General features: G+C 37.5%; 1 protein-coding gene across 11 annotated transcripts in view; it reads right to left on the bottom strand.

The window, feature by feature from the left end:
* The window catches only part of Bcas3 (BCAS3 microtubule associated cell migration factor), a 602,200-nt gene that overhangs the window by 342,525 nt on the left and 246,143 nt on the right, over positions 1–13,532 (bottom strand). For 7 of the 11 annotated variants that reach the window (XM_029568114.1, XM_008842646.2, XM_029568116.1 and 4 more), the window contains exon 17: positions 7,900–7,944. The exons of the other annotated variants lie outside the window; for them this stretch is intronic. In XM_029568114.1, the coding sequence (XP_029423974.1) occupies positions 7,900–7,944 (45 nt within the window). The remainder of the gene's footprint in view (positions 1–7,899; positions 7,945–13,532) is intronic. 11 annotated transcript variants of the gene reach the window in all.

The following is a 13,532-nucleotide window of genomic DNA, read 5'->3' as shown; positions in this document are numbered from 1 at the left end:
ATGATTTCTACTTCTTTTGCTCGCTTTACCTTCTCCTATTATCTGTTACGAGAGTATGATGGGACAGAAAAGACTGATGTCTGTAGTCAAGAAACCTGAATTGGAATCCCACCACTGCCATTTATTAGCTGTATGACTTTTACTGCAGCTATTTTTCCACTCAGGACTCAGACTGCTAGAATGTATAATATAAATAGTAAAGTCTACTTTGTAGGGTTAAGGATTATATTTGTTCTCAAAGTCTGGTCTCTAACTAGTAATGCCACCTGAAAATTTCTGAATACTAGGCAGGCCCCATCCCAGACTTAATAAAGCAAAAATTTGCAACGGCCTGTGCAAACGTAATTTTTAAACACTGTCCATCCTGGGAGATTTTGCTGTATGTTCAAACTGGAGAACCCATTGCATCAGAGACAGCTAGCAAGCCCCTGGGGTGCTGCCCAGCACTCATCAGGCAGTCCTTCTGGGCTCTACAGCCCACAGACCTCACCAAATTGTCCAAAAATCAGAGAATGCTTTGGTGATCTCAGTTCCCTGTTCCTAGAGCACTTGAGACACATGCTCATATATCTTGTTTCCTGAGGTTTCTGTGTTGACACTTTTTCCTCTTAAAAAAATTATAAAAGTCTGGATCAGATGCTGCTCTGACTGGTCCTGCTGGTCTTCCACTATGAACAAAATCCATGGTTGTACACACTGCAATATACAAAAAGCTGCTTCTTTCAAGCATTAACTGATCACATTGTTCCCCAAACAAATCACATCCACACTGAAAATGTCAAAGCAGCTATGGTCAGATTGCCAAGAAAGAGGAATGAAGACACTGAGCAAGGCTTTTCAGAAGTTTCTGTGAAGTTATAGAAGTGGTTCCACAGTTTCCTTTCAAAGTTGCTTCTGCCATGGTAACCCACTTGCAGAGAAGAGGAGGCACCTTCCTTCCACCCTGCCAGCACCCACGCAGCTTCCCCTGACTCAAAGCCAGAACTGCTCTTCCGGCTCTGCTTCTCCTGGGGATTACCTTAGAATGTATCTCATCCTTCAACTCTTCTCATTCCATCACTGAAACTACTACCACTGAGCTGACAACTTCCTGTGTCTGACATCTGTGAAGTCCCCTTGCCATTGTGATTCTTAGGGGTTTGGAAGGCTAGGGGGAAGAAGGAAGAAGAAACCACCCTAGAATTCTTTTTAATTTTTAAAAAATATTACTAATTTTAATTTGTGTGTGTAGTATATGTGTGACTGTATGTTTGCATGTGTGGCAGGGTGTGTATGCATGTGTGTGGAAGCCAGAAGTCAGCAGGTATCTTCCTCAGTCACTTTCTATATTCTTATTTCTATCCTTATTTCAGAGACAGGTCTCTCATGAGGCTGGAGTTCACTGGATGTCTATATTGGCTGGCCAGGGCACTCTGGGGATTTGCCTGTCTCCAACCCATTCCCCTGGGCTCAAGCTACAGGTGTGTGGACATCGTGCTTGGCTTTTTACATGGATGCTGAGGATATGAACTCTGGTCCTCTTGCTTACACAGCCAGCACTTTTCTGACTGAGCTATATACCCAATCCCCATTATAGAATTTTCTGGAAAGTGTTTGCAATTGTGGGACTATACATTTACTAAGAATCACTATCAGGGAACAAGGACACTGCACTGTATAAACATGCTTCATAGGGACAAGTTCAAATTTATAAATTATTGAATTAGATTTCTGTTGTAGTTGGTATTATTTAATCATGTAATAAGAAATGACTATGCCATTTCTAAGAGAAGATATGGTTCCCTAAAGTATTCTTTTAAACAGACTTAAACATAGTACTGGGCCAGGATTGGAGAGATGGCTCAGCGGCTAAGAGCACTGGTTGTTCTCGCAGAGGACCCAGGTTTGATTCCCATCACCTACATGGTGACTAACAACTGTCTGTAACTCCAGTTCCGGGGGACTCCGCTCCCACCTTCTGACTCCATGGGCACTGCATGACACAGGTGCTCTTACATACATGCAGGCAATACATTCATACACATAAAATTAATAAAATATAACAATAATAGTACTGGGTCAAACCACCACTTTTCTAATAGAATCAAGAAAAACAAAACAAAACAAAAAAACCATAGGACATAAATGGAGTCTTTGCAAACACTCTGTGGACTCCTTATCTCACAGTCCAATAAACCTGTGCCAACAGGTTTATTAGGACCTTAATCAATCTCATTAATAAAAAAAAGTCAAGTTGAACAAGATCCAAATTTTTTTTATCCCTACAACTAACTTGCTACTCATTACCTGTCACATGCTGACCAGGAGCGCTCACACTGGGCGAATACATTTAGACCATCTTATTTCCATCATCAATGGACATCTGCTAAGATTTTGTCATTTAAACAAAACAGAAATACAAAAGAATGTGAGTGTGCATATAAATCTTGCAGAAACGGGGTAATGAAAAGAATGCCACGAATAAAACATCTACGTGAGCTAGTCAAAGTTAGATATTTTTTAACTTTGGCTCAAGTTGTTCCTAACCCTAATTAAAACAAAACAAACAAACAAAAAAACCTGGGTTCAAGAATGCTTGGTGAAAGCAACGGGCCTTTCTTCTAATGTGTGCTGGCACAGGCTACACGTGAACTTTTCCACAGTGACCAAGACTATTTCTATCACAGAATAACCTTTTGTTGACAGAAAGAAAAAATGACAGAAAAATTTTACACAAGTAATAGAACAGAAAAGGGCTAGCCCTGTAAATGGTGCAGATTTATAGACTGCCGACCTGACCCCACAGCAAAGTCCTGTAATATTAACCTCTTTTTCTGGCTTCCTCTCAACATCTTTCTCCTCTGAAAAGGATCTTAACAAATCCCACTAGAGAGCATTTGCAAATTTAAAAAGGATCCCGTGAAGGTGTAAAGAAGTTCACTTTATTTACTTAACATTTTTTCAATTATTAAATTGATAAGAAATGATATAAAATAGTATTTCAGTTTTTATTGGTGTGCAGAAGTTTAACCAGATTGATTGCATAGACTCATCCATTTGCTTCAAACATCCTTCATGAGAACAAAGCACACTAGCAGTCCCAGGGCTCATCCTCCTGACATTCTCCTGAGTCTACTACATCAAGGGTTTCATACGGAAGTCAACATTCTTTTTAAATTTGGCTTAAATTTTGAGTAAAACAAAAAAGAAAAATGGAACAACCCAACATTTACCATATCAAGGAAAAATAACAATCTTAAGACATCCCACGTACTAAGTGCATCCATCCAAATGAACAAAGAGAAAACAAAATGCACAACACAAACAGCAAAATGAACAAATAAGGTGTCAAATGAAAAGCAGAAGCTTAACTTCATCATTTCCTCTAAGAAAAGGCTTCAACACTGAATCACAGAATGGGAAAGGTGGAGATATTAACATCCCTCCATTTCCAAACTGTTCAGAAAGTCTATTAAAGTCCTGAACCTTTCTCTCATCGCCTTTTACTAAACTGCTATCCATCTAGACTAACCTATTGTATTTTTCTTATTTTTCCCCCACAGTCAACTGAAAATAAGAGAAAGAAAAGAAAAAGAACAGAAACAAAAACAAACCCAAACCTCTAGAGCTGTCTTCTTAAAAATACAGAACAATGCTGGGCGTGGTGGCGCACGCCTTTAATCCCAGCACTGCAGAGGCAGGCGGATCTCAGTGAGTTCAAAGCCAGCCTGGTCTACATAGTGAGTTCCAGGACAGTTGGAGCTACAGGGAGACCCTGTCTCAAAAAGACCAAAAAAAAAAAAAAAAAAAGAGGCCTGAACAATGACTCTCATCCAGATAACTGTGCCATGTATGCAGCGAGGGCACAAGCAGTGGGTCAGTGGGCAGCGTACTGAACAGCAAGGTAGCCAGAGTGCTTAGGAGGGCACAGCATGGAAGGAGCTAACTCAGACAGAAGCACCACTGGTTTCCTTTCAAATTCATATGTAAAACATCAGCATTTGAATTTCAGTGTAAACACATATTAAGAACTGTACTTGGTGTAATGACCTCCTGATTAAAAAAAAAATAGTTTTCTCTACGGTCTTCTCTAGGATGAGATTTTTCAATAGAATTTAGTTTTTTCTGACTCTAAATTTTATTTTCTAAAATCAGACTTGAGAGGCAACCAGAAGCATCCTATTTTAAATAAGTAAAATATTCACAATCTACCCCAATCTGTTTATTCTGCCATAAATTATTCTTAAAGGTCTAAAAGATTTACAAAAATGTGGAAGCAGGAAGAAGACGCTCCTCAGGTGCACACTCTCTCCAAAAGTGAAACTGCAACAGTTCAAATATTCTAAAAAGATGGGATTATAGACTATGTGGGCTACCTAAACTCAGTCAAGTCTTCTTGAATAATGTTTATTACAACACTATTACAACTCTAACTATAATTTGGTATATAAATTTTAATTTTCTTCTGAGATTAATTATGAGTAATACAAAGGCAACTTACCGCTAAGGGGCATTTTTGTATGGAATCACTTGTCTGCTATGTATATATTTATTTTTTGAAAAGAAACTTAGAAAGAGTTGTTAAAATCCAGTACTATACCCACACTAATAGTCTAATACTTGTTTCTTATTTGTAATAAGAAACCAAAATTTTGAATTTTGAAATCAAAATTCAGTTTTAAGCACTCAAGATGCTGAGATAGGAAGACTGTTATGAGTTCGAGGCCAGTCTTAGCCACTTAGTAAGTTCCAGGCTAGCCAAGGCTACAGTGTGAGACTCAAAAAAAAAAAAAAAAAACCAAAACCAAATAACTAAAATTTTTTAAAGCTAAAAAAATCAATTATAAAATTTCATGTTAGAAATACCTCTTTTTAAACTCTCGTATTTAAATAAGTATACTACATGGATATTTCTTTTGCATTGTTTTCTATTGTCATTCAAAGTCAAATAAATATCCTAAATAAACCTATATCACAAAAAGAATGTCTAAACTGACAAATGCTGTCAAAGATGGCCTGCACAATTTAATTCCCAACAAGCCTATTCTGATATCAAAGGGAAAGATGCTACTTTAAAACAGACTCATCTGTAACTATATGCATCTAAAGACTTAAAGCCCTTTGGTGAAGAATAAAGAATTATTACAAATTGTGACATATCCAAAGCAAAAATCTTAACTAAGTACAAATGTTGTAACTTGAAACTAATTTTTGAAAATTATAAGAAATTTACATTTTAAAAGAACCTGTAAATTTTTCATTTTCATCCAAACTACAAATATTACCTTACAACTGGAAGCACTATAAACATACTTATTTAGCATGATGTTTTATTTTAGAATAGTAAATAAAAACATTCTCGAGCTGAATGCTAAATATCATGGAAAACTAGCAAAAGCGATTGAACAAAGGCGCTCTTATAAACAACATGGAAGAAGTTGTCAAATTTATATTCATTTTGCTGCCTTAATTTGAGGTTTCATTAAGATCTTAATGGGAAAAACATGCACCCTGGTAAAGTAACGTATTTTAAAGGAGAACCTTTCAGTCCAGTATAAGTGACTAAAAACGAGTTTCTTGTGAGCTAACGATGGCATCAAACAAACCACAAAGCAGCCTTCTGAAAGACAGGCAGTGATTTAAAAGTCTACTATATTTCACATATCCCTTTCTTTAATCTGGCTCTTTTAATCTTGTTTCAACCTCAAATCATTTCTGGTTGACAAGTGCTTTTGCTTAAACGTGAGGAGCACGTAAGCTGTTGGGGGAATGGACTTTTCTTATTTAACAGACAACATTTGTTACTCCATCTTTAGTTCCATGTGAAAACTTCAATCTTTATTAACATGCTAAAACTCTTTGCTTTGTACTTAGAATGAGGAATTCATCTTAAAATGGAATTTAATTCCCATTTAATACACAAAGAAATTTAATCATATTTTAGATGTAGCATTTAAAATGCACTGCTCTCTCCAAGCCAGAAAATTCCATGCATCTTACTGCTTCTTAAAAGAAATATGGTTAACAAAACAGACAAACTTTTGGAGGATTTGTCTTTGTGTGCCCTGAATTTCTTAAAAATAGTTTCATGAATTCTGTCCCAATTGTGATGCTGAACTGTAAGAAGGAATATTTGATGGTGATTCATTTTATGTTACGTATTCCTACATGATAATGAAAATTATTATTCCTGGGGTATAGGAACACTGACAATAATCTGTCTGACAATCATCAACTTTCAAGAACTTATTTTGTTGAGAAAGGAAATCACTACATAGCTCAGGCTGGATTTAAACTTGCAATCTTCGTGCATCAACCTCCCCAGTGCCAAAGCTCCAGGCATACAGCACACACCCCGACAGAATGCTGCTTAATATTAATAAGACACAATAAACAAGTCTTCATAGCAATTATGAGGACTACACAGATTTCTGAAGACTCAAGTGTTCTAATTTAATGAAGCTTGACACACATTACATGTCTCAAGACTTCCTTTCGCCTTACATGTTTTTTTAAAATTTTATTTATTATTTTTATTTTATGTGTATGCGTGTATTGCCTGCATGTAGATAAGTTCACCCATGTTGTACAATGTCCGCAGAGGTTAGAAGAGGCTGTTGGAGCCCCTGGGACTGGAGTTCAGATAGTTTTTAGCTGCCATGTGGGTGCTGGGATTCGAACCCGGGTATTCTCCAAGAACAACCAGTGTTCTTAACCGCTGAGCCATCTCTTCAGCCCTGCCTTACATGTTTTTAAAACTAAGATGTAGTTAAGCATGGTAGCACATGCCTGTAATGCCAGCTCTCAGGAGGCTGAGGCAGGAAGACTGCTGCAAATTAGAGGCCAGCCTGCATTACATAGGTAGTTCCAAGCAAGCCAGGGCTGTGTAGTAAGACTCTGTCTCAAAGTGAACTGCATGATTTAATTTAAAGAAGCTTCTTTTCAGACAGGGTGTCCAGCCACAGCCCTGGAAGAGGGAACAGATGTATCACTGTGACATTCTGAAATGCATTTATAAGAGTTAACAGTTCGTTTAATCCTCACATGAACCCACAAAGCAGGTGCTGCTGCCGATTTCATTTTATAAATAAGGAAAACAAGAAACTGGTTTTCAGATATTATCTGAGATCATAGAGCTAGTAAAAGTATGTCCTGGTACTTAAGACCCAGGCAGTTTTATTATGAAACCCTGACTTTTAATTATTAAAGTACATTATATCAAATTAACACATTCTAACTTACAACTTCACATGAAAGTACTTCATATGAAATATATTCTTTTCTATGATTATCATGCCACAGGCTGACAAAGCAGTATTCTACATACTGTCGTAAAAGAAGTTGCTAAATAACTAAGTCCTTGTGAATGGGTACTAATGATTCAAATAATGCCATGGAAGAGTTTTATTGCAAATACATATTTCCTTATCTTGGAGTTCTTTAAATACCTAATCTGTTCAAAATACAGTTCAACTTGGTTCTTTCTGGGACCAAATAAAAATACAATGAAACTTTATGGCACATTTTTTGTATACCCTCAATATATTTATCTTTAAGACAGTCTACTGCATCCTCTAATACTGAGCATGATACATAGGGAACTTCTATTGCTACCATACTCAAAACTCCAAACTGGGGGGTCAGACATGTCCTATCTGCCAGCACAATGACAGAGTTCTTCCACCTTCTTTTTATAAAATATACATCTATAAATTTTTGCAGGAAAATTTTTGAAGGATTGAAGTAAAACCAAAGAAACGCTTTTGTAAAGCTTAAATATCAACTCGTGTCTAATTATTCAGTAATCTGGTACATCTATCTGTGATCAGGCCATGCAACCGAAAACAAAACTATAAAACAGAGCTACTTTTTGAGAGTACAGCAAATGAATTAGGCATGCGGGACTAAACTGGAACTCACCATGGAGCTCTTATGGAAAAACACCCCGCTCCAAAGAGATAAGGCCTTTGTGGAAAAGGGGGGAAAATGCACACAAAATTAGAGGAAAACTCATTTAACATTAGCAAATACATGTATATCATACTGTTAGAGAGTTTAGAGATACTGTTTAGAGATACAAATCACTAAAATTAATAGTCATTTGCAATTCTGCTGTACATGCCCTCTGATATAACCAACAAACAAAATGAGGTACAGAAATAGGGCCCTTAATTTTCATGGAATTGTAGATTTGAAATTTTTCTGTTTCTCCCCCTTTTCTGAAGCACCCCTGTAGCATTTCTAATTTAAAATAAAATTCACTGCTGAGACCCTTCAACATAAAGAGCAAAAAAATGCGAAAAATCAGATAGAGAAGAGCAATGAATGTGTGACTCTGTGATGCAAAACACCCAGTCTTGCCTGAAGATGACTGAATTAAAGTTTTGACATGACAAGGTTGCTGCTCGGCAGGCGCTCTCTCTCGGCCACTCAAATAAAACACGGGTTCTTCAAGCTGTTTATTTGTAGTAGATTGAACTGCTTGAAGCATGATTTCTATTTTTGGTCACATTCTAGGAAATTAGCAGGTCTTGTGTTGGTGTTATAAGAAAATAGCCTCTTCTACCTACCTGCATGGGGCTACGATGGAATACAGTAAACTACAGCTACAAATGCATGCCTTAAATACCACCACGGGGGATACAAAGTCAGAATTCAATGATACACTGATTTCTGCTTAAAATTCAGTTCCCAGTATTTAAGACATGCTATGTACAAATAGGACTCAGTGATTTAATTATATCCAAAATTTTACTACAGCATCTGACATTTGGAAAACATAAGAAATGGAGGGGGAACGCACACTAGTAAAGCATGGCTACTTCCTTTTTCAAATTTGGAGACTGGAACATTAAGGGGAGAGATAACCCTGCTAATTAGCATTCATTTCAAAGCAAATGGAGTACATTCAACTACAAATTAAATGTTAAGTAAAATGTTCTCACAACAGCCAGGGTGACTCTGAGGCTAGAAATACAGTAGGTACAAAGAGAAAGCCATGTAAGTGCTAACTTGAGACAAAAGAAAAGTGAGCTAGGGAAGAGAGAGAGAGAGAGAGAGAGAGAGAGAGAGAGAGATTTAAAGGGGATGCAAGACAAAGACAGCTAATGATGAGAGCAGAACAAGGAATACAGTGTTATCCACAATGGAAACAGTAGACTTGCAATCTTCTTTGCCTGTGACCCACAGAACACTGTAGGTTGCATACTGGTATGTAAACAATGCATACAAACAAGATTAAAAGAACAATTTAATAAATGTGGGGGGTCTTAAAACATACTTTACTCTTTTTGAACACTTTATCAACTATAATGCTGAAATTGGGGGATGATGCAGGTTTAGTGTATTTTATAGCACCGAAGATCAAGCTGGGGTCTCAGATGCTGAATTCCCAAAGAGCTACTGGCTTATGACAATGTAGCCAAACTATTTTTTTCTGTTCTAAAACAATGAAGAAAAAAATGTTGGTCACATCTATTTGATTTCAAGATTTACAAATTGTATCAGACCTCTTATATCATAAGAGCTCACACTGTGCTTTGAAAACCATATTTAAATAGCAAAGACCACTGGATATGCCCAGTGCCTCCTTTGCATAGGGACCCTATGCATAAATGGGCAGAAGGCAAAAGAGTCAAGCCATTTCTATATGCCAGAAGCCTTCTGCAGGGAAGAGGATGCTGTGGGCAGGCAGTACTCACCTTCCATTTCACTTTATTAGGCAGAACACCTGAAATAACCCAACAGTCCAAATGATTCTGGCAGAAATGCGGAGATCTGGAGCAGCTAGTCCCCCTCTGCCCTTGTGTACACTGCAGTGCCTCTGAACAGCCCTCTCCGGCTGAGTTCACATTTCAGAACACATACTGACAGGTTCAATATTCACAGATATGTAGATGTTTACAGAATAAAGAATCTGAGAATTTCTACTGGAAGTTTCTACACAGTCCTCCATAACACAAAAGGTTTCTCCATTGACCAAGACTCAATCAACAAAAAGAAAACTGAATCCTTTGAGTTTATACATTTCAAAAAACTAAACAAATCAAAACCCCAACAACTGGATATTCCTCCACCTCTAGTGCCAGAAGAATACCTTCTTCTAGGTTTCAAGCCTCCTGATTTATAAAAAGAAGCATGTTTCATCCCAAGAAATGACATATAAACCTAAGAAATTCTTTTTTTAATCCTGATTGTTACCAAAGAGATTTCTCCAGTCATTTCCTTCTCTACAGGGCACAGAGTGCTGTAACCCTGACACTGCCACCACTGTCAGCAGGCCTGTGGTTGGCAGCAGCACTACCTACCACCTTTACACATAGCAGGTCAACTACTCACAATGTAGCTCACCTGCATTAGCTGCAAGTTACTTTGCTTCAATCCAGAAAAGACCCAATGGCTAATGGCTCCACAGAGAGGAGCAGGTCTGCAAGACAGGGTAAGAACCCGTTTAGTATGGAGACCTGGTGTGCATCCAACTTACATTCACCCACTTTGTGCCTAGTCTGACAAATTGGACCTCTGCCATACATATAGGAAAGAAGATCTCCCAACTCCAAAGAATTATAGTGCCTGACGTCATTACTGACTGTGAGGGTAGTGTCAGCTGCTCTTTTGAAACGAGTCTGCTTAATCTTTCTTCAGTAGCAAAAGAATGAAAATATGAAGTCACAAAGCCCGTGTCCATGATCCAGCTGTCTTCACCTATGGCTCTCCTCCTCCCCCACTGAAAGGCCACAGCTGTAGAGTGGGTGGAAGTAGGGAGAACAGAAAAGACAGTGTGGGAGTGGAGTGTTTGATGAAGTAAAGACTGGCTGTATTAATGCATGGAACTCAGATTACTGGAGGGGATCTAAAGAATTTGGGAATTACCATTCAGTTTTAGCAGGCTTAATAATCTTACCACATAAAACCTGCTCACTGTGTCAGAAGCATGACTCTGCTAAGCTCAATTCCAATACAAAAAACGGTAAGAAAAACCAACAAATCAATAGACTAAAAAAACTAGCAACATTTATTAGATAATTACTTAATTATTTATATACAACTATGAAATGACCTGGCCAATAGTCCTCAAAGGAATTCTCTGGGAGTCTCTTAGAAAACAGTAAAGAATTGTGCTTTAAAAAACATGATAGATGAGATCGGGAGTGTTCAGGGTGGTATGGCTGTAGACAAATGCTATTGTAATGAAATGCTTCTTTTAAGTATGTGGTTATTAAATAAATAAGTTTTTAAAATTTTTTTAAAAAGATTAAAAAAAGGCTGACTTGAGCCCTCATAGTAATATGATCCCAGTCAAAGCAAAAAATCAAATCAAAGCAAAGCAAAGCAAAAAAAACAAACAACAAAAAAAAACATGATAGAGCCAGGCATGGTGGCGCTTGCCTTTAATCCCAGCACCCGGGAGGCAGAGGCAGGTGGATCTCTGTGAGTTCAAGGCCAGCCTGGTCTACATAGTGAGTTCCAGGACAGCTGGAGCTACAGGGAGAACCTGTCTCAAAAAGACCAAAAAACAAAAACAAAAACAAAAAACCATGATAGATACTATGGAAATCATTAACATCTAGACCACACTGCTGAACACCCCACAAGACTAAAAAACCTTTGAGTCTGTTCACTAAAAACCAAGCAAACTGTTAAGAAAAAAATAAAAATAATTGATATGAATAACCTGATACCTTTGTATCCTGATTCTAGCAGTAAAAGGTAATGACCTTTTACCTGATAAAGATTTATTCATTCATTTTTTTGGGCAGAGGATCTTTTGAGATCAAGGTTTGTTTTGTCAACCAAGCTGGCTTTAAATTTGTGATTCTCCTGCCTCAGCTTCCCATGTCTGGGACTACAGGTGTGCACTAGCACACCCAACCCTGGTCAGCCATCTCCAGAGTTAAAGATGTATATGGAATCTAAAACATAAATTATAAGCATACTCCACAAATTCTATTTTTCAATTGATCCATAATACCATAAAGCAGGCATCAGAATTAAGTCCACAGAAATAAGAACTGTACTGAAGAGAAAAGAAGCTGTATCATAGTATATATGAAATAATGAAGCTGTATTCTAAAAATCTATTCTAAGGCCTCCACTGCCACTGTGTGTGCCTTTCCTGAAGCAAAGGAAGTGAACAGACTCCCATTTCCTCCTCATTCGAACATTAGCATTCACAGCATTTACAATTTTTAATTTTTCATTAATTTAATTTTAATTGTTCTTTCCCAGAGAGAGCTATGGCACTGCTGGTTCTCAATCTACTGATCTGTAGGGCAAACTGAAGCCGAAACAGACAGCTGCCTGACTTGAGACACATTCGACATGCCAATTTAAATTACAAACTCAAGATGTAAAAGATTTTCATTAAAAAAACACTGATAATGTTCAAACTCTGCCATATGTAACAGAGGAGACTAGCATAGCATACATAATGTCAAACTTCTGTAGAATGTTATGCCCACTGACTCTTAATATGTACATAGTAGACTTCATCCAAAAAAGAAATCCCCAGATTTATAGCAAAACGCAATAAACTATGGTATGGTTTATGTACTCTATTTAGTGCAAAAAACTAGAAACTCAAACTATGGTAAATATATTGCACATGTAGACATCAGCATATACATACAAATGAAAATGCACTGTCAATTATTTTATATCTGGACTCCAACACTCAGAGCTTAGCTATACAAAGTAATGGTTCCAGAAGACAGAGACAGAGGGGGCAAATTATCATCTGCTATTCTATGCACAGGTCTTTCTCCAAATCTTTCCTCCTTAGTATTCTGAACTTTGTGAGCTTTAGCGCTCAGCTCAAACTATCTAAATAAGCCAAGGTAAATCAAGTTGAGTTCAAATAAGGAATGGAGTTTCAAGTCTACTATCTACCAATCTACATTTACTCTGATGATAGGCTACTTTTATAAATATCAGCTGGAGATGTTCAAATTAATATTATGAAGTGCTTTCCATAAAAAAACATGTGCATGCTTTCTTATGGGCCTTGGGTTCAGCACTAGTTCTGGGCCGCTTAGACACGAAATGAGGAAATAGGATCAAAGAACTGCTGGGGACCCATACACAGTAAGGAAAAATATTCTAACGTGGATTCTTATTTTTCAGATGAGGAAGTGTAGCTAAGATGCATTGATAATAGGTAGATGAACCAGCATGAGAAGCCAGGGCTTCCATCTCTGAATTCAGTGATTTTTTTTTTCTACATATTATTCCATTTATTTATACCATAGGACAGGGTCCAAGGTTCCCAGCATCTTCCCCTAGTCACAAAGAAATGAATAAATGTGAAGGTGTGGGAAGAAGGAACTACAAAGCTACTTTCACACTGGGAAAAGGAATCTGTGAAAGAATAAGTCATTTTCTGTTTACTTCCAAAAGGGTCCAACTAGCTAAGAGCAAGGAAGTAACTTCCTTCTCAATTTCTAGTTTTTATTATCAGGAAAATAGTTTGTCTCTTCGTGTGTGTGTGTGTGTGTGTGTGTGTGTGTGTGTGTGTGTGTTAATCCCTTAGTGTGAGGTTTCACTTAAAATGACAG

This window comes from Nannospalax galili, unplaced genomic scaffold (assembly GCF_000622305.1).
Source record: "Nannospalax galili isolate Female #2095 unplaced genomic scaffold, S.galili_v1.0 scaffold879, whole genome shotgun sequence".
In the NCBI taxonomy this organism is placed as follows: Eukaryota; Metazoa; Chordata; class Mammalia; order Rodentia; family Spalacidae; genus Nannospalax; species Nannospalax galili.
Note: the sequence above shows the minus strand (reverse complement) of the source record. Positions and strands in the feature narration are given on the sequence as shown.